This window comes from Tursiops truncatus, chromosome 6 (assembly GCF_011762595.2).
Source record: "Tursiops truncatus isolate mTurTru1 chromosome 6, mTurTru1.mat.Y, whole genome shotgun sequence".
Classification (NCBI taxonomy): domain Eukaryota; kingdom Metazoa; phylum Chordata; class Mammalia; order Artiodactyla; family Delphinidae; genus Tursiops; species Tursiops truncatus.
Genome location: NC_047039.1, coordinates 114,406,329 through 114,426,334, shown reverse-complemented (window position 1 = coordinate 114,426,334; position 20,006 = coordinate 114,406,329). Strand labels below are relative to the sequence as shown.

Genomic DNA, 20,006 nt, shown 5'->3' with positions numbered 1-20,006 from the left:
AGCAAGGAGCGAGCCTGTCCACCTGCAGACCCGAGAAACCGCCTCATCGGAAGAGCCTCTCCCGGCCATACAGGGGTCCTGACCCCAGCCAGGGGCCCAGGCGAGCCTGCGTGCCCACTGCCAACACTCGGGAAGCCGGGCCTCGCTGCGGGAGAAAGGCCTCTCCTCCTTCCCAGCCCGGGGATCTCCCCAGCAGCAGACGTCAGCGGCCCAGCGAGGCTGAGAACCTGTACTGGGCCCCACCCCGGCACGTGCGCGCACACACGCATACACACCCGTGCACGCATGCACACACTCGTGTGCAGACACACACACGCAGAGCTTGGGACAGTCACGGAGACCTAGCTGGGTGCCTGGAGAGTGCAAGTCAACTCCTCCCTGCCCTAGGAGCCCCTGCCCGCCGTGAAGCGGGAGCCCAGAGGACACAGTGGCGGTGGGGCTGCCCTGACAGGTGGGAGGAGGAAGATGCGCCTTGGGGAGGAAGGGCCGGGGGTTGGGCGGGGGTCCCTTGAAGAGGCGGCCCGGAGTTTGAGCGGGAGCCTTGAGGACAGGCTGTGAGAGGCAGAGTCAGGGTGGGGGTGCACGCGGAGGAGGGAAGGGCCCCCCGCCTGCATCTCGGGGGTTGTAATCAACAGATCCACCCGGCCTCCAGCGAGTGGCCGGGACACCGGGTGAGGGCAGGGAGAGGGCACCACCATCCCCTCCCAGGGGCTAAGGTGGGCCCCACCCTGGGCAGCGGTGCTGGGGGCCTGTCACCCCGTTTCACGTAGGGTCCGAGTGCCAGGCGGGCCTGCCAGGCAGCGATCCCGGCTCTGGGCCCTGGCATGGGGCCCGGGTTCAGCCCCTGGGCCCTGGCTGAAGGGGAGGCCTGGCTTGGGGCGAGGGGCCGGAGGGACGGGAAGGGCAGGGGCGGGAGCTGTTTACACGCAGGGTCAGGCCCAGACTCCGGCCAGTGGCCCCGGATGTGGGCGGGACGGCGGACCAGACGGAGTCGAGAGTGTGGCCCACAAAAGGGCCGCCCGCCTGCCCCCCAGGCCTGGTCCAGCCTTTTCCTGACTCCAAGGACGCCCTTGGGGAATACAGACTCTCGGCCCCCAGAACCAGACCTCACCTTGCCCCTCACCCGAGGCCTGGGCTTAAGAGGGGGAAACCGGGTCGGAGGGCCTCCTGTGTGTCCACTCTGCAGCTAGGGAGCTGGGTCCAACCCCACCCACCACGTGTGCCCTTGACCAAGTCACCTCCCTCCTTGGGCTCAGCTTAATCACCTGGGAGGGGACAGTGCCAGCGCTCACCTCCGGGGCCAGAGTCGTGCGGGGGTAGGCGGCTCCCTGGGGAGGGTAGGCGGCTCCCTGGGGAGGGCACCTGCACCCGTTCATGCTTTGGTTTTTTCTCTTGAGATGAAATTCACATAACGTAGAAGGAGCCACTTTAAGGTGACCCGTTCAGTGGCATTTCATACATCCTCTGTGGTGAGCAACCATCACCACTGTGCAGTTCCAGAGCCTCCTCGGCACCCCCAGAGGAGGTCCCTCCCTGTCGGCGGTCACCCCCATGCCGGCCTGCAGCCCTGGAGGCCGCTGCTCTCTCTACCTGCTGCAGTTACCTCTCGTGAGCACTTCGCATCAACGGTGGCCTGTAGCACGTGCCCTTCCTGTCTTGTTTTCCTCACTGAGCGCATCGCGTGTAGACGTGTCAGGACTGCATTCCCCTCCTTCCTTCATTCATGCCGAGGGCAAAGCTCAGCCTGTCCCCACGAGGTCCCCAGAAAGCCCACGGAGCCGCTCCTGTCACCTCACGGCCCAGGAGGAAGGTAGCGCTGCCCCTATTTCCAGGTGAGAAGACTGAGCCCGGGGAGGTTAGCGGGGCTGCCCTGGGCTGTGCTTTTAGGAACAGGGAGGGGGTGGGGAGGGTGCGCTGGCAGAGGGAGCTGGGGGCAAAGGCCAGGAGGCGAGAGCAGGACGGTCTGAAGTCAGACCGGGGCTTCCCTGCACGTCCCTGGGGCTGGCTCCCCATCGGGGGGGGTGGAGGGAATGAGGGAGCCCCGGGTGCCCACGGGAGGCCAGCCTGGGCCCAACCCAGCCCCGCGCTCCCCGCAGCGGCAGCGAGAGATCAACACCCTCACTCAGCCTGGTAATTACTTGTGTCTTGTGCGAGCACCGAGATGATTAATGGTGAGAAAGCTGCCGTGCCACGCGGGGGTGCATCGGCCACCATGGGCGCGTGGCCTTTCCCAGCCTGCTGGCCTCCCCGTTTTGCTCCTGGGTCACCCCTGAAATCAGGTCTCAAGTAGAAAGAACGGAAAGTATTCTGGGGAGAGCTGTGCGGCCCAGCGCCAGCCAGATGGTGGGAGACTGTGGCAGGCTCCTCCCTGGCCAGCCCGGACCAGCTCCCTGGCTTCTCCCCTCTGCATGGCATGGGGACTTGGGGAGCCTGGTGAAGGCTCAGACCCTCTCCCCCAGGAAAACCAGAAGCTCAAAGTCATGCATCAGACTCCAGGGTGTCCTGGGAACCATGGAGAAACGCTGTGGCCACTGCCAGGGTGATCGGACCCAATCCCGCCCTGCCTTCCCCCACCCCCAACCACGTGACTCAGTTTCCCCACTTTTACATGGGCCTTCCTCAAAGGACGGTCGGGTAACACATTAGAGAAAGTAAAAGTGGTGCCCGCTGGGATGAACGTGGGCTGCTGCTGTCCATGGTCTCCCAAGCAAGAGCCCCCAACCTAACCCCGGCCGGCCCCAGAGCCCAGCCCCTGGGCCCACGCCAGCCGCCTGCGGAGGCGAGAGGAGAGCGGTGCTCACTGTACCAAGGCCAGAGTTGCCGAGGGCCGCCTCCTGACCCTGGCAGGCCCAGCCGCGGGGTCCTGTGCTCCCTGGGACCCACTAGCCCTCAGGGCTCACGTCCTCGTCGCCCCACCCCCCATAAGGAGGCCACGTACACCCTCCCTCTCAAGTCCCCTCTGGAGACCTCCCTGCACCTCCTGACCTGAAGGCAGACCCTGAGATCCCAGCCCCTGGGAGCCCAGGTGGAAGGTCTCCGAGTCCAGGGTTTTGTAAGAAGGTCCTCACCGTGGACCACGGACCAGAGCAGAACATGGCAGGCACCTAAACCACTGTTTCCCACCACGCGGAACCAGGGCGGATACGGAGGACACTTGAAATTCAAGGCTTCGTTCCGCATGGCCCGGAGATGCTGTCTACCGCCTCTTCCACCCCCCATCGCACAGGAAGCATTTCCCACGTTGCTGGAACTTTCCACAGGCATGACTTCTAACGGCTGCACATTATTCGATTAGACAGACATAGATGGGTTTCTTGGTCAGCCTCCCCACACGTCTGGGCTGCTTCCAGGCTCTGGCTGTAGCCAGAGAAGTCTCCAAGCAGCCGGTTTTCTGGGTTTCAGATTATTCCTCAGGTTAAATTCCCAGATGGAGAATTACTGGGTCAAAAATATGAACATTTGATGCCTGTCGCTGCACACTGACGTCAGAATAAATCCGGGACTCCGTCCGGCACTGAGATGGGACCCTGTGCTGAGCCATCCTCTGGGGCCGGGTCGCCCCCGGAACCGTCCGCTCAGCTGCACATCCCGGCGGGCTGGGAGAGGAGCCTGGGCTTCATCATGGGCGTCGGGTGGGCACCAACCTCAGCCCATGCCGTGGGCTCCCTGAAATTCCGACTTGGGACCCTGGTGGCCTCAGAGCTGGCTCAGCAGCTGGCGGTGGGAGTGAGGGGTGTAGACATTAAGAAGTCATCACTTCCTGCCTATTTCAAATATTTTGTGAAGCCCTATGACCCAGCCCTTCCCTTTCTCGCCGGGCTTCCAGCCCCCATGGATATTCCTGTTTCCTGCACCCCAGAGACTGTCCTTGACCCAGCCCCTCTCCTCTGGGGCTGGTTCCCGAAAGGACTTTTCAGTTCCATTTTCGGCCTCAGGACCCCAGGTCCCGGGCAGCCGGGCTGACACCAGGCCACACTGTCCCACCCAGCAGAGGAGGGCCCTGCTGCAGGCTCAGGGCCCTGGAGCTGTGATGGGCCGTCTGGCTGCCCATGGCCTGCGAGGCTGTGAGCCCTGAAGGCCCAAACCCAGCGCCGGGGCCGTGGGGGGCTTACTGAAGTAGGTTCTCCAAGTGTGAACCCAACCCAGAGCCTCAGAGCCTCAGGCCCACCCCATCCCAACAAACACATTTCCAAGTGGTCAGTTTGGTTGGGAGCAGGGCGGCGACCCCCACCTTCCAAACTCCAGGAAGAGCCCAGCCTGGGGGACGGTGTTGGGGGGAGGGGGCCCTAGTGTTGGAGAGACCAGGGTGCCACGGGGAAGGGTCCCATGCAAGAGTGTAGACAAACTGTAAAGTGTCAGCCTCGCTTTGTGGGTGGTCAAACGCCCGACACACTTTTGGGCGGATGCATCCCAAGGTGGCATGTGGTCCAGGGCCAGGCAGGTGACCTGGCTGGAGGAGTCCAAACTCTGCCTAATTCTTCCAGCATTTTCGCCCCCCGTTTTACCTTTTCCAACCTTTGGCCAATCCCATGGGGTGAATAGGGTAGGTAGAAATATTCCCGTTTTCCAGAGGAGAAAACTAAGGCTCAGAAAAGTGAGGTGACTTGTCCATGCTCACAAACCTGGCCTGCTACCATCAGGTGAGGGAGGGGACAGTCCCCAGGGGAACATTTCCTGTCCCCGGTGGTCTGGCCTTCCTGGGGCAGGCCAGGACGCTGGGGTCAGGGGCCCAAAAGACCCCCTGTGGACAGCTGGCTGAAGACCCGAGTGCCAGGTGGGGCTGGGTCCCAGGAGCAGGGCACCCCTCCCAGGCGAGGCCCAGAAGACGCCCCACCTTCTCGGTCGGGCATCTTTGGCACTGCGTCTGAGCCGCTGGCCACCCCGCTACACCCCCCCTCCCCACGTCTCACTGTGGCTCTCTCTGGGGGGGGTTGTTGGCCCCACTTTACAGATGGGAAAGTTGATGCAGGAGAGCGGGACCTGCCTGAGGAAGAGTCAGGACCCATGAGCCAGGGGAGAACCCAGCCCCACGGCTCCCACCTGGACACGGGCCCCTCGTGATCTTAGGACAGAAATGAGACTTGCCCAGCGAGGGCCAGGCTGGGCTGGCTGGTTGCTGGGGGACCAGCTCCTGCCGAGGAGGATGGGAACTTCTCCTAAGAGTCAACAGAAACCGTGGCCAAGCCGTGGGGCCTCTGGGGGCCTCTAATTCCCGCCGCGAGGCTCGGAGGTTCTCTGAGCGCCTGGGTGCGGAAACACCTGCTCGGCGCTGGGATGAAGGCGGCAGCGGGCACAGCTCGGCATGAGGGAAGACATCAGGGTCAGGACGCTTCCTGAGTGCAGCCAACACCCTCCCCTCGACAAGCTGCCGGGCCAGGGTTGAAGAAGGAAGTGGGCACAGGGGCGGATGAAGGGCCCGGGCTGAAGGGAGGGTGCCCACTGCTGGGCCCGGGAGGGAAGGGGGCTCTGGCAGCCAGGGCTGAAGGGAGGGTGCAGCCCCGGCCGGCCCGGGCGACCTGGGAAGAAAGTGGGTGGATTCACTGTCTGCTGTGACAGGCGGCGAGCCAAGGGGTCTGCTCCAAGCCCTGAGGTCGCTGACCACAGGGGCCTCTCAGGCTGACTTGGCTGTGGTCCAGAGACCGGAGGGGGCGGGGGTGAGGGCGGTGGGCGGCGCTGGGTGGGCCTTGGGAGGGTTTCTGGCTGTAGTTTGACATCCAGGCCTCCCAGCGCTGGCAGGGTACCAGGTCAGCTCAGGAAGCCCTGATGGTCATTCTCACAGCAGCCCCACAGGCAGGCAGAGCTTGCCCAGCCAGGGGGCTCCTGGAGGGGTCTGAGGAGGGAGACAGGCCTGGACTCTCATCCTGGTTCTGCTTCCAAAGCCTTGGGCCATCCTGAATGCTGTCCTTTTCTTGCAGACCTCAGTGTCCCAGCGGTCTTGCGGGCAGGATAGCCTTGCCCAGCCTCCAGCAGGGTCGCTGGAGGTAAAAGGCAAAGATGAATATTTAGTTGCTTTTTGGACAGTAAAGCCCTGGAAGGATAAACGGGGTTATTAAGAACAGCTTCAGGTAGGGAATTCCCTGGCGGTCCAGTGGTTAGGACTCTGCGCTTTCACTGCCAGGGCCCAGGTTCAATCCCTGGTCACGGAAGGAAGATCCCACAAGCCGCGCAGCACGGCCAAGAAACAAAAAGAAACACACAAGCAAAAAACCCCAACAGCTTCAGGTATGGCTGGATCCAGGGGCTCCAGCAGTGCCATCTAGACTTTGTCTCTGTCTGTCTCTGGGCTCCTGGGGTTCCACTCCCCACAGAGTGGCAGAGGCGGCTCAGGTGCCCCCTGCTCAGCACCTCCTGTGGAAGAGGGACTCTGCGTGTGCCCACCCGTGGACCCAGAAGTCCAAGCACACAGGCCGATGTTTAGGGGAACAGTAGGTTTCCAAACCACAGCTGTCCACCGAAAGTGCTGACCATGAGCCAGACCCAGAAGCACTGAGCATCCACTTAGCCCACTTCGTGCCCTCACAAGGCCAGAGGTGAGTCCATCCTCCAGATGAGGAGGGGCTCAGAGCAGGAAAGCCACCTGCGTAAGCCTGCCTAGCTTGCTAGACTGTGGCCAAGAGATGTGGATCGGGGGTCCTGACCCCAAAGTCTAAGATGCAACCCGCAAGCTCTCCCGCGGGCTTTAGGAGCGATCCTGGAACCCTTGGGAGTACAGAAGTCGATCATCACCCCGGTGCCAGGGCCCGCCCACCCCGTGTTCCTCCTATTGGGGGCTGACGTTTGAGGTGACGCTTCTTGAACTGGGGCACTTGTCGGGCACAAGAAGAGCCAAAACCCACGGGACAAAACCCAGCCTTTTTATTCTGAGCAGGGTCTCACTTAGGGGCAACGGGAACGTATTGGTGATGCTGTGGGTTCAGTTCCAGATCCGGCAATAAAGCGAGTATCACAATAAAAGAAGGACCGCGGTAAAGCCAGTCACACGGATTTTTTGGTCCCGGTGCAACTATAATGTAGTCTATTAAGCGCGTACTAGCATTATGCCTAAAAATAAACAATGTACAGAACTTAATTAAAAAATACTTTATTGCTAAAAAACGCAGGAGTTGTAGTAGTAACATCAAAGATCACTGACCACAGTCACTATAACAAATGCAATAATGATGAAAAAGTTTGAGGGCTTCCCTGATGGTGCAGTGGTTAAGAATCCGCCTGCCAGTGCAGGGGACACGGGTTCGAGCCCTGGTCCGGGAAGATCCCACATGTCACGGAGCAGCTAAGCCTGTGCGCCACAACTACAGAGCCCGGGCGCCTAGAGCCTGTGCTCCGCAACAAGAGAAGCCACCGCAATGAGAAGCCCGCACACCGCAACCAAGAGTTGCCGCAACTAGAGAAAGCCCGCGCGCAGCAGCGGAGACCAAACGCAGCCAAAATAAATAAATAAAAGAAAAAGCTTGAATATTTCAAGAATTACCAAGATGTGACACAGAGACAGGAAGTGAGCAAATGCTGTTGGAAAAATGGCTCAGATAGACCTGCTCAATGCAGGGTAGCCACAAACATTCAACGTGTAAAAAATGCAATATCTGAGAAGTGCAATAAAACGAGGTGTGCCTGAATTCTAAAACAAACGTAAACTCAATTACTTTTATTATTTTTCAAATTTATTTATTAATTTTGCTGCGTTGGGTTTTTGTTGCTGCGCGCGGGCTTTTCTCTAGTTGCAGCGAGTGGGGGCTACTCTTCATTGCGGTGCGCGGGCTTCTCATCGCGGTGGCTTCTCTTGTTGCAGAGCACAGGCTCTAGGCGGGCGGGCTTCGGTAGTTGTGGCTCGCGGGCTCTAGAGTGCAGGCTCAGTAGTTGAGGTGCACGGGCTTAGTTGCACTGTGCCACCAGGGAAGTCCCTAAACTCACTTTTTAAATATGAACACACACACTCGTGCAACAGCACAGCTACAGTGGGCTTTGGCCTGGAGAATGCCCCACTGCCTCTGCTCCCGGCACCCCACGGCACCTCGGGGGAGGCTCTCAGGAGTCTTCCCTCAGCTCCTGGGATGCCAGGTTGCCCGGGAGATGCTGGAATAGAACACCCAAGGTCCAGGGAAGGGCCTGGGGAACATGGGCCTCGGGGTCCCCTCCAGCCCACGATAGCCTCCACTGAGGAAGGAAGCAATGTGTCTTGGGCCAGCCCCCGAGGGCATGGTGTCTCAGATGAGCTCCACCGTCCAAGGAAAACAGCACCGCTCCCCAACGTGTGCCCTCACTCACCCTGGCCATGGGGACTCTGACCATGGCCACAGCCAGGCCACAGGGCCCTCCCCCACAGCTGGGTCACAGGATGTCCCCAAGAGACTCAAGGACTTTGGGACACAGCTCGTCGTGGTTTTTAGTTCCCTGTTCCATCCAGCCCGCCCAGAACCCAGAGCTTTCCTGACCTTGAGATGCAGAGGACCTGGGCTACAGGGGTGTGACCACAGGTAAGGTGCCGGAGAGTGGACCACGGGGTGGGAGGTGGGGACTGCCCTGCGCTGGCTCAGAAGTCCCCAGTTTATACTCGCTCATAGGACTGGCGCTCCGGGTGACTACACTGCGTCAGGCTCTGTGGACCCCAGGCAAACGGTCCCACCCAAGCCCTGTCCTCAGGAGCAGATCCCGATCCAGTGGGTGAAGACTCGTGAAAATAACCACGACGCCTAACCATAAGGGCAGGCCCAGAGGTCGGGGTGCAGGGCTGCAGAGGCTCCCAGGAGGGGAACCCCAAGAGTGGAGGGGCCTCCACCCCAAAACAGTCCACGCTGTGGACTCCAACGAAGGCGGAAAGAAGCCGCCAGACGCACTTAAAACACGGCTTCCAACATCGTAAATCAGCTATACTTCAGTCCAAATTAAAGAAACAAAACAAAACAAAAACAAAACAAACCCGCGACCTCTGCTGGGGTTGCCCGCAATGTCTGAATTTTTGTGACGGGGTGGGGGATGAGGCATTTTCACTTGTGTGAAAAGATATAACCAGTAAACACAAATATTTTGTTTTTCCCCCATTGGCCTCGAAGTGAAAAAAAAAATGTTGCCTTGCCACGGAGGCAGAGAGGCCCAGGCCACCCGCGACCCGCCTACAACAGTGGCCCCAGCCCCCGGCTTCTCTGCCTTGGTTTCCCCTCTTGGGAAGCTCAGAGGCCGCCGGCTCAGCTGTGACCAAGAGGAGGGTGCCGGGTCAGAAGACCTGGCCCTCCCTGGGCCTCCCCCCGGCTGTGCCCCTCCAGGTCCCTGGGTGCCCGGCCCCGGCCTGTGTGGCTCTCAGGGTCACCGCCCTCCTGCCCCTGCCGTGTCTGGACGAGGGTCCCCAGGGGGCTGGGTCGGTCCCGTTGGAAGGGGTCCACGGAGCGAAGCCGTTTTCTGGCTCTGGGCTCCAAGGAAATGGGGCCTCCCGCTGGGCGTGGGGTGGGAAAGCTGCCCCCCCACCGGGTGCAGCTCCAGCAGAGACTGGCCTCCCCGAATCTCACAGCACCTCCCTTCTTGGGGGGCCTCTCGGGACACAGGCCAGGGGTGTCCATCACCCCAGGGCCCAGTTCAGGACTGAGCAGCATGTGAGGGGGTGGAGGGTGGAAATCAGTGGTGTGGGGCGTTGACAAGGGCCTCGGGGAGACGGGCACTGGTCCCTACAACCTCCCAGTGGGACGCTGGTCCAAATCTCAGACCTGTCCCTCTGTCTCCTGGAGTCCTGCACATGTCCTTGGAGCTGGTGCCTTTCTGGGCCGTGCGTGGCAGGGGGGGAGGGCCCCTTCTTCCAGAACCTCCCAGACGAGCCACCCCTGCCCCCCTGCGGGGTCTGCGAGCAGGGGCTGGGCCACTCCACAGGGGCTGCCTCCCTGCGGTCTAGAGTCTCCTTTGGAACCAAAATCGCCCACTTTTGCACGAGAAGATGAACTGACTGAGAAAAGGCCAAGATGTGGTGTCAGTCCCCGCTCGTCGGGCTGGGACACTGGGTCTCAGGAGAGCAGGCTGTGTGCCCCGCGCACCCGGCTCCCTTACCGCACCCTCAGTTAAATGGAGGAGTCGCACGCAGGGACCGATGTCAGCCGCACGGGGACCCAAGCAAGGCCCAGAAGATTTGAGAAGCAACCGTTTTCCTCGTTCTGCAGAAACAGGAAGCACGGCTCCCTTGAGGACCCCTCATCCGGCTCCCTTGGGAAGAAACGCCCAGAAGAAAGGCCTCAGAGGGGCCGAGAGAAATGCTCCATCCTCACTTTTCACCTGAGTCACGGGGAACGTGAACCCACCCTGATTTAGTTTCCACTTTAAAGCCAACTTGGGATGTTTGTAACCCACACTAATCCCTCTGGGTTGTTTTGTCCTTTCCTCGGAAACGCTGAGCCCACGGGCTTGGATGTACGCAGTGGTGCAAACACAGCACAGTTTGCCAGTCGGAGTCTGCGTCTGGGGCCAGAGCAAGTTCAGGTTTCAGCGTCGTTGTCGCATTTTAGCAGAGTGTTCGCACCCTGTGGAGGCGGCGGGTCATCTCCTGGCCTGAGGAGGGATAGGCCCGGCGCCATGGACCAGTGGGCACAGAGCAGAGCCCTTTAGCTACCAGAAAGCCGGGGTGGGGGGGCACCAGAGCGGTGCTCTCCCTGCCAGCTGTGACAAGCGGAGTCCCACTCCACAATCTAACAGACAGCAAGGCCTCTCATCACGTTGTTTCAGCTAAAGAGGGACCTGATGTACCCATGTGCCGCCAGTGGGCGTGGAGGCAGGTGCGGCAAACCTCCCACGCTCCTTCCCGAGGAAGCGGGACCCCGAGACGCCCCCACTCACCTCGCCGCCATCCCCCCTTTTGCCAACTTCACACAGCCTAGCGCAAAGGTTGTGAAGTTCAAGAACCATTTTTCTCTGAGTTAAACCCCCTCGTGTTAGTCTCGTGGCCAGAAGTCCGAGATCGAGGTGTCGGAGGCTCTAGGAGAGGGTCCTTCCTGCCTCTGCAGCTCCTGCCGGAGGCTGGCAGTCCTTGGTGTTCCTGGGCTTGTGGCTGCATCACCCTGACCTCTGCGTCTGTCTTCACGGCGCCTGCGCCCAGGTCCAAAATTCCCTCTTCTCAGGACCCCAGTCACTGGATGGGAGCCCACCATACTCCAGTCGGACCTCATTTTAACTTGATCACATCTGCAAAAACCCTATTTCCAAGTAAGGTCACATCCACGGGTTCCAGGAGGAAACTACCCGATGCATCTTTGGGGGACACAGTTCAGCTCATAACAGCCACGAGTGGCAAGTGACAAACGAGGAGCTGCTCCCGGCAGGCAGAGCCGGGCACAGTGAGGGAGACTGGGCCGGTGGACGATGTCGGACTTGTCCGATTTTATTCCAAAGGCCCACCGTGGGCCGCCAGGCTAAAGGCACAAGCGAGCCCTTGGCCCCCGTGGCCGGTCCCCGTGGGAGCAGAGCTGGGTGTGCTGGGGCCACTCTGCCCAGACGTCCCTCACTTCCTGGGGTCTCTGCCTCCACCCACCCCCCCGTCGCCTCCTCAGAGAAGCCTCCTGAGCGGACCTCGCCCAGCGGCACCCAGCGCTCGCCTCCCGCCAGCCCCGTCACACAACCGGGAAGGAGCGATGTCCTCTGAGTCCACGAAAGGCCCTCTCGCCTCCCTGGCCGGGGCACCCGTCCTGCTCGACGCAGAGCCAGAGATCTTCTCACACCCCGGCTTAACCCCCTGCCATGGCACCCCTGTGGTCCGGGCGCCAGTCCATTTCTCAGCTGGGGGTCAGCTGGGCCGCGGGCCAGGCCCAGCCCGTGGAAGAGGTCGGGGCTCAGGTGGCCTCCTAGCACTGACACCGGTGCGTAACTGCTGCCTGGGGGTTGCAGCCCCGGCCCGGTGAGGGGCCCAGGCACAGGGACAGACAGATGGACGGATGGATGGACGGCACACCGCCTCAGGTCCTCTGGGACCCGCCGGCCCCCTGCAGTCACCGGGGTCGGGCGTCGGAGTGATAAGGCCTCTCCCCGCCCCCAGCTTTGCCAGGCTCCCAGGCTGCGGGGGGCAGAGCACGGGGGTCTCCACACAGATGGCGTCTGCTTTGCGTCACGTTTCTCCGCTTGAATTTACCCCAAGCCTTGCTGTTCTAAGTGAGGAACAGACGTTAGTCCAAGCATACTCAGGACCCCCAGCTCTGGGGAAGGGAGGACGGACCCGTCTGCGAGTCAGGGTCCCCAGGGAGGGGGGAGGCGCCCCTCTCCCCCAGTGCCCTGCACAGCAGGGGGGTGGCCGAGGGAGAACTTCCCCCACACTCCCCCGGCACCAGCAGAGCCCTGGGCCCCTGTCGCCCCTTCTCAGCCCTGCCCACAGGCACGGGAACCAGCTTTCCTTCCACGAGGTGCGTGGGAACCAAAGAGGGAAAAAACCCATGAGGCCCCTCACCCCGGCCTCATGGGTGCCCACGCAGATGCTCAGCGCACAGCAGACACCCCGGCAGGTCCCGCATGGAGGTGAGGAGGGGCGGCGGCCCCCCCAAAGGCCGCGCGCCCCTGGGAACCTGCAAGCTAATCCCATCACGGCCTGCTGGTTCCCACAGTGCTGAAGCGTGTTTATCCTCCCTGTGCCTGAGCGATAGTCGGTCTGATTTACGCTGTGCAAAGACCCTCCAGCGGCTGCAGGCCCCTGGGGCGGGCTCCGACGGCTGAGCGGTCCTCTCTCCAGCCGGGGCCACGTGAAAGACGGCTTTCCTTGCTGATTTTTGAGAATTATTGCAATGAATGTTTACCCACGAGATGCTGATTATGAAGATAAGGAGGCTGGAAAGGCCGAGGAAAAAGGGACGCGAGAGGGGGTTGCAAAAGCCCGTCTGGATGGCAGAAGCTCCAGTCGCAGGCTCGGCCGCTGGCATTTGTCACCAAAGTGCCTGTTTTTATTTAAATGGCCCAGAGCAAGTCTCTGACTAAACTAACATTCCCACGCCAACACTCTGCAGCGCCTCTGGTTTTTGGCAAATTTTTTCCTTAGCTGTCAAGGCAGAAATATAGAAGAATTCTGGTCTTACTTAAGGATTGTTGGGGTTTTTTCCCTTCCCCCTGGAGACATGAAAATAACTCACAGATGTGCCGTACCTGCTAATGCCTGTGCTCCGTTTACCTCGGGAACGCGATTCCCCGTGCTCCCTGTAACCCAAACCCTGATTTCCAGGCCCGTTTTCTTTGTAACAGGGGCCGCTGGGGGGAGTATGGGGGAGGGGGAAGCCCTAGACATGTTTAAATGTGTCTGAAGCAAATGGGAGGAAACCCAGGCGGCCCTGAGAAACTTGCTGAGGGGCTGAGGGTCCCCTCGAAGGCCCGCCTGGGGGACAGGGCAGCCGGTGGGGATGGGGGCGTGGTGCAGAGAGTGCGGGGGACAAACGGTCTGAGGGGACTCCTGGCTTCCTTCCAGCAATTCCCGCTGGGGCAGAAAGAGTTTGCTGTGAGAAGCCTATACCTTCCCTGTAAAAATAAAAATGGACTTTTTTTAGAAGGTAATTTCCAGCTATTTTTAACCCCGGAAAGGAAGAAAGGGAAGGAGGGAGGGAGGGAGGGAGGAGGGAGGGAGGGATGACAGACGGAAGGAAGGAAAAGGAAAGAAAGAAGGAAGGAAGGGGAGAGGGAAGTGGGGGGAGGAAGGAGCCTGGCCGGCTCTTCCCTGGGTGAGTGACTCAGGTCTGCAGAGGCTCCTACTGAAGCTTGAGGGATGGGGCCAAGCAGTTCCCACCGCCCCCCCCCACTGCCCCCCTCGGGGCCCTTTCTCTTTGGAGAAAGTTCTGAGCTGCAGCCAGCAGGGCCAGCCCCACTCCCAGCCGGCTCTGCAGGGGTCCCAGGATCCCCGGGGGTGGGAGGGGGAGACCTAGACCGGGCTGGGCTCCACAGTCCCCCCAGAGCATCAGTGTGCATAAAGTGGGCAGGGTGACAGCGTCCCTGCCGCAGCCCCTCTGCCAGGCCCTGCCAGGAGAGGTCAGCTCAAGCCCAGCCCCGCCCCACCGGGGTCCCTCCTTGGTTTCAGCAGGCCCAGCCTGGAGTGCCCTGGAGTCTGGGCAGGCTCCTCCTCCTCTGAGGCCGGCTGTCCCCCAGGGGCACCCAGAGGTGGGCCACCGAACCCTGAGTGATCCAACCCCAGGCCCAGTTCCGCCCAGGCTCTGTGGGCAGCGGAGGGGGTCGGGGGGCCTGGAGAGGTCCAGGCAGGCCCCTCCTTCTCAGAGCTTGGGAGACCAGGCCCAGGGCCCCCTGCCGTTGGGGCCAGTGCCCTGAGCAGTTAGTCCAGGGGCTCCTGGGGAGAAGCAGGTGGTCTCTGCCAGGGCCTGTGCTCCTCTGGCTGCCCCGCAGCCCATTCCTCAAATGACAAGGACCAGGGCCAGTCCCGCGGCCCTCGGAGCCCACACCAGCTGGGCCGCATCGGCTCACCTGCTCAGGGCGGCAGCTACCTGTCAGGGGACTTGCCCGGGCAACACGCTCCCAGGCTCTGTGCCTGTCTCTGAGATGCTGACCTTCCTTCCTGGGCTTCGTGGGCAGCAGGGCGGCTCACGGCCAACCTGCTTCCTGGCCCTGAGCTGCCGAGAGGCCTTGGGGCTTCCAAGGAGTGACCCCTGTGGGCGGCAGGTGGACAGGACCCTCAGCAGGGCAGGGCCTGGTGCAGGGTCCCGCGTTATGGAGCTGTCTTGGTCCGTCTGCATCTGTTGGAAGGGGCAGGACACACAGTGACAGGTCCTTACATCCGGGACCGCACCCCCCAAGGAATACCGTACGATGGTGCAGTAGTTGGGAGGCCCAGGGGCTCTGTGACACCTTCCTGGAGGAGGTGAAGGCCGATGAGGGTGGGGTCATTTCAGCAGAGGACACGACACGACATGCAGACAGCAGAGCGGGGAACTGACCCACTGCAGGGGGCCTCCCCCATCAGGCCTGGCAAAGCTGGCCCAGGGGAAATGCCGGCACCTGCAGTGGCCCCAACCGGCCCACTCCCAACACAGACAGGTGGGTGCACATCCGGGCCTGGGCGACAGTGGATCCCTGCTTGGGGGGGCGAGGGCGGGCAGGAAGCAAACTGTAGACCCCAGCCCGCCCCTTCCCTTCTCAGGATAAAGGGAAGTCCTCCAACGTCGGCCTGAATCCAACCTTGGGAAAGAAGGTCCAGGAACTAGCAGAGCTTCCACACGTAAGCACACAGGGACGCCCAGCCCGGGGTCCAGCACAGGGGGCTGGGGAGCCAGCCCTGGCCCGTCCACCTGAAGCCACGCCACACAGCCACTGAAACCACGTCCGGGAAAAACGCTCAAACCTCTGGAAATGTTCTGGCTTGGTTTCAAGTAGAAAAATGTAAACAGGACTTCGGAAATCTCTTGATAGTGGAGGAGACTGAGCCCAGGGAGCAGGGATGGTCCCTCAGTGGGCCTGCTGGTCACAGAGTCCGGTGCCGGGCCTGGGCCTGGCTGTGGTGGGGTAGGAGGCTGGACACGTCTCAGGTCCCTGGGCTCTCTCTTTGCAAGCAGTTCAGATACGTTTGACAATTAACTTCCAAAGGTGGACAAGCCCTACCCCTGGTGTTCTGGAATCGCCCCACAGCTGCCCTGGCTGGTATGACCCCCATCCGGTCAGGCCGGTGTGCCCGTCACAGGCCCCCCCACTCTCAGGCCCGCCCCCGAGCCCTCACCCCTCCTCCCGACACCCTGTCTCCTCTGCCTCAGGGCCGCCATCACCCACACCAAGCTGTTAGCAGCACATGAGGGCAGGGCGGGAGCGGCCCTGTCGTGGTCACAGACAGCCTGCCACACCACAGGCTTCCGGAGCCCATCTGCCTGCTGCAGAGCCAGGCGGGGACCTGGGTGACCCAGAACCAGTCCTGTCACAGCGTCTCGGAAAAGTCACGTGCATGACGCTACCCTGACCCCCGGGCTGCGGGGGTCACAGGGGCGCATCTGAAGTGCTAGGAACAGCCATTGTAGGAAAGAGAGGAGCTGGGGCCCCAGGACCAGGAGTCTCAGCCCGGCTGTGCCTCAGAATCGGGGGCGGCTTTAAACATGCTCCCCCCACCCACCAAGCAGGCCGAGTCATGCTGGACCCCCTGCAGGAGGGGGCTTGGGTGGGTTTTCTCTGCGGGGCAGGAATGGGCCACCGTCAGCTCAGCCCATCCTGACGATGGCATCTCTGGAGGCAAGAGACAGGGGAACTGACCCAGCTCAGCCTCGGGTGTAGAGCGTGAGGGCCTTCTCCCCCTCGGGGCCCGGCAAGCTGGACCCTGGAGAAGAACGTGGCCGCTGGACACTCACCTCTGGGAGCCGGGCCTGCCGCCTCACCGCCACTGGTCCCAGGTTCTTCAGACCGCTTGGGGGCTCTTCCTTCAGCGCCTGTGCAGGGGACTTCCCTGAGAACCTGGCCCCAGCGCCCAACATAAGCCAGCCAGGAAGCCCAAAGTGGTGTCCCATTGCCGTACCCTGATTCAACTTCTGCCCATCCCAGGCCCCACCCTCGCACTGGGCTCTGGAACCGGCCAGCACCCCAAATTCCCCTCCCCTCCCTGTTTCTCCTTATCTTCCCCAACATACCCCAACCAGGGCTGCCCCTAGGCTGCCCATCCTGAGAGAAGGTCTCCAGGATCTAGGCCGTGGGGACGCCCCAGTCCTCTCCTCCCTCAAACCCCCTGGCCTGGGAAGCTTGATAAAGAGAGGAGAAGGGGAGGCCAGAAATCCCCGGCCTAATTGGTGAATTTGTGAACGAAAAAGCTCCGTGCCCACTTGCCAGGGCCTGGAGGGGAGGGACGCCCAGCCCAGGCCCTGTCCTTGGCCTCACACAAGCCCCTCCCCAGCCCCAGGCACTTCTGGCTTTCCCAGGATCTCCTCGGGGGCCCGAGTCGCCCATGGGATATCCCAGGAAGCAGGTGGCACAGGGCTTAGAAGCTTGGGGGGCCTAGCTGCGCTGTCTGTACCACGGGCTAATGAGAGCACCCAGCTCCTGGGCAGAGGCCCAGGGTACTGGGCACAGCCGGGCAGACCCAGGTAAGACTCCCCGCCTCCCCAGCGCCCTCCGCCAGGGCTGCCCCTTGATGGAAAGCTGAGAACTTGCTCCCAAGCCAGGGCTGGTGGGCCTTCACTTTCGGCCTGGGGCCTATCGGCAGAGATGCTAGCTCTGATGGAGGGCACACAGGCAATGGCCCCGGGGGAGTGCCTGGCCGGAGGTCCTCAGTCCATCCCCGGGAGACGAAGGGGCTGTGGTGTGCAGAGCCCTGAGACTGCGAGCTGGAGGGAGGTATGGAGGGACTTCGCAACCCCCCTCTTCCTTCTACGGAAAATCTGCTCCGCCAGGCTTCCTGGCTGCCATTCTATAAACATCTCTGCTGTCTCCAGACGCCTCCTCTCCTGGGCACTGACCCCAAGAGAAGTTACCCCAGGCTCTGAGAAGCGCCCAGCTTCTGGGAGGCGGCAGGCCAGGGTGGCTCCAGTGGTAGCTGCCCGGGGGCCTGGACCGGCTGTCCCTCCTGTGCTCCCAGCAGCAGCCCAGCTGCCACCAGTGCCCCGCAACAGGTGTGCCAAGAAGGGCGGGCTGGGGTCAGGTGTGCGATCTGCCCACGACCTGGCAACCCCACTCTGCCCACCTCTCTGGGCCTCCCTGGCAAGGGCTGCTCCTCAGCCAGCCTCTGGGATTTCTGCATTCCTGAGGGTTCTCCTGCCCCGGACCCTTTACCTTGCTAGGTCCCTCTCAGCCTTTAAGGCTCCCCTTTGGTATCACCTACTCCAGGAAGCCCCCACCCCCACCCCCACCACAGGGTGGTGCCCGTACCCAGTGCGAGGCTGTAAACTTTGGTTTAGTAGGGTCTATGGCAGGCATTTTGGACGCCCAGCACTTAACCCGGGCTGGCACAGGATGTCCAAATCTGGCATCGTGGTGGAGAAATAAATCATCTGGAAGGAGCATGTGGGAGGGGCCCAGGGCTGCGTGAGCGCTACCACCAGGTCTGCTCGGCCCACGGGTGCTTTGCCGGGCTCCTTAGGCTGGAGGCGCCCAAGAAGGGGTAGGACAGTGACCAAGGGGCGTCTAGAGGTGGGTCCCTCCTGCGGGAGCTGGTGCGCAATCCGTCTGGCCAGGCGTCAGGCATTGGCCCCAGGATGCCTCCTTGGGGGCACCCAGAGCCCCCTTTGCAGAGGCTGCGGCCCTGGTACCACCATCCCTTAGGGTCAAGTGCCCCGACCTTCACAGCCACGGGTGTCTGGGCTCGATCTCTCAGAGGCTTAAAGTTGCGACCACGGGCTCCTAAGATTGGAGCCCCGGGCCAGGGGTGCACCCAGGACTGCCCAGGGCGCGACTTCTCCCAGAGCTCGCCTCCCAGAGTCCCCCAAACGGGGCTTCGGCAGCTCCTCCCCACCTGCCGGGGCCCAGCTCCTCGCGGGGCAAGGCCTCCCGCAGGCTCCCCTTTCCCCACTCGCCCCGCGCCTCCTCCGCTATTGAGATGTAAATCGTTGTCAATTGTCGCCGAGCACGGCTGAGGACAGAGCGGATCCTTCCGCAGCCACGGACCAAACTTTTGGCCTCCGAAAACTTTCGAACGAGAAGTAGTCCCTAGGGCCGGGCCCCAACCCCGCTCCGCACCGCCGCGGCCCCCAACCCCGGAGGACCCGGGTTCGGGACGCGCGCCCCACCCCAAGGAGGTGCAGGGCTGGTCCAGGCGCGCGGAGGGGCGCGGCCAGCGAGGGGGCGACGGCTGCGGAGGGATCGGCGGGGGCGGGACCCGGGGGCGGGGCCGGCGGGGCGGGGGCGGAGCGCACGGCGGCCCAGCGCCTCACTAGTGCCTCGGCCGTGGGAGGGAGCGCAGGGGTGCGGGGTGCGGGGCGCGGGGCGCGGGGCGCGGGCACAGCGGAGGAACGATCGCGGGCGCGGAGACGGGCCGGCGAGGTCGCGAGAGCGCAGCGTCGCCCTCCAGCCAGGAAGGAGAGGGCAGTAGCGGGCCGCCACCGCCCGTGGGACAGTCCGGAGCGCGCGTGTGCGCCCGAGCCCCGCCGGCCGGGCGCAGGAGGCCGCCACCGGGCGCAGCGGGCAGCCGGCGGGCAGGCATGCCGCCTCTCCTGGCGCCCCTGCTCTGCCTGGCGCTGCTGCCCGCGCTCGCCGCACGAGGTAGGCGACCGCCCGCCGCGAGCCCGCAACTTTCCGCGCCTTCGGAAACTTTTGGCAGCGCCCTAGGCGCGCGCCCCGGGTGGCTGGGAGCGGGCGGCCAGGGTGGGGAGGGGGACCGGGCGACCTGGGGCAGGGTAGGGGCCGGAGTCCCGGGCTCGGGGAGAAGGACTGACCCTCCCCTGCTCCGCCTGCCCCATCGGGGCGGACTCACGCGGCTTGCTCCTGGAACCGAGTTTGGGGCCGGGTTTGAAGCCGGGCGTGGGCCTCTGGGGGCCCGGGAGACCCAGTCCTGGGCTCGTCCTTCGCCAGCCGCGCGTGGGGCTCGCCGCCGGGGCGGGCGGACGAGCTGCCTACTACTTTTCGGTTTGAATCGAGTCGGTTTTGGTTTCCTGTTGCCTTGGGGCCATTTATCTTTTTTCTTCGCCTCTTGCCCGCGCCGGGGGCGGATGTTGGGGCGTGGAGCGTGGAGCGTGGGGTCCGGGGCGCCGCGCTGGTCTTTACGGAGCCGCACTGCCGGACCCGGCCGCCGGGCGTGGTGGGCAGAGGGGAGTCGGGCGGGCCCGGCGGGACCGGCCTCCTTCCCGAGTAAGAGAGTTTGCGCAGGGCCGGGGCGAGGGGCGCGGACCCAGGCGACCCCGGGCTCCTGGCCGCCCCGCCCGCGGTGTCCCCTCCCCACGCCGGGTCGCTGCCCCCATCCCGGCTCACAGTTTGGGGAGGGGGGCGTGTGTGCGGAAGACAGCTGCTACTGATGGGACTTTCACTTTGTGGAGTTCAAGTTTGGAAACCTTGCGGGGAGGGGGGGGGGCGGCGTGTGGGGGGGGCGGTCATTCCTCTCTCCACTTCACGTCAAGAGGATCTCCGAGGAATCGGATGGTGATTAATTCTTCTCTTCCGCTAAA

At 62.8% G+C, this 20,006-nt stretch overlaps 1 protein-coding gene and 1 long non-coding RNA gene across 4 annotated transcripts in view; one reads left to right on the top strand and one right to left on the bottom strand.

Moving 5' to 3' along the window:
- Positions 1-6,990: 6,990 nt before the first annotated feature.
- Positions 6,991-19,869, bottom strand: LOC117312726 (uncharacterized). Of its 3 annotated transcripts, none has more exons than XR_012332773.1 (3): positions 19,319-19,869; positions 14,410-16,349; positions 6,991-13,458 (listed from the first exon to the last, which is right to left on the bottom strand). It is a non-coding gene; the product is annotated as an uncharacterized lncRNA (long non-coding RNA). The 3 variants fall into 3 exon arrangements; XR_004527207.2 differs by having other exon boundaries at positions 6,992-14,678; positions 16,272-16,349; XR_012332772.1 differs by lacking the exon at positions 19,319-19,869 and adding an exon at positions 17,779-18,822 and having other exon boundaries at positions 6,992-14,678; positions 16,272-16,349.
- The window catches only part of NOTCH1 (notch receptor 1), a 46,805-nt gene continuing 45,666 nt past the window's right edge, over positions 18,868-20,006 (top strand). Inside the window, exon 1 of the mRNA XM_033859099.2 lies at positions 18,868-19,107. Coding sequence (XP_033714990.1) covers positions 19,047-19,107 — 61 coding nt within the window. The 5' untranslated portion in view covers positions 18,868-19,046. The remainder of the gene's footprint in view (positions 19,108-20,006) is intronic.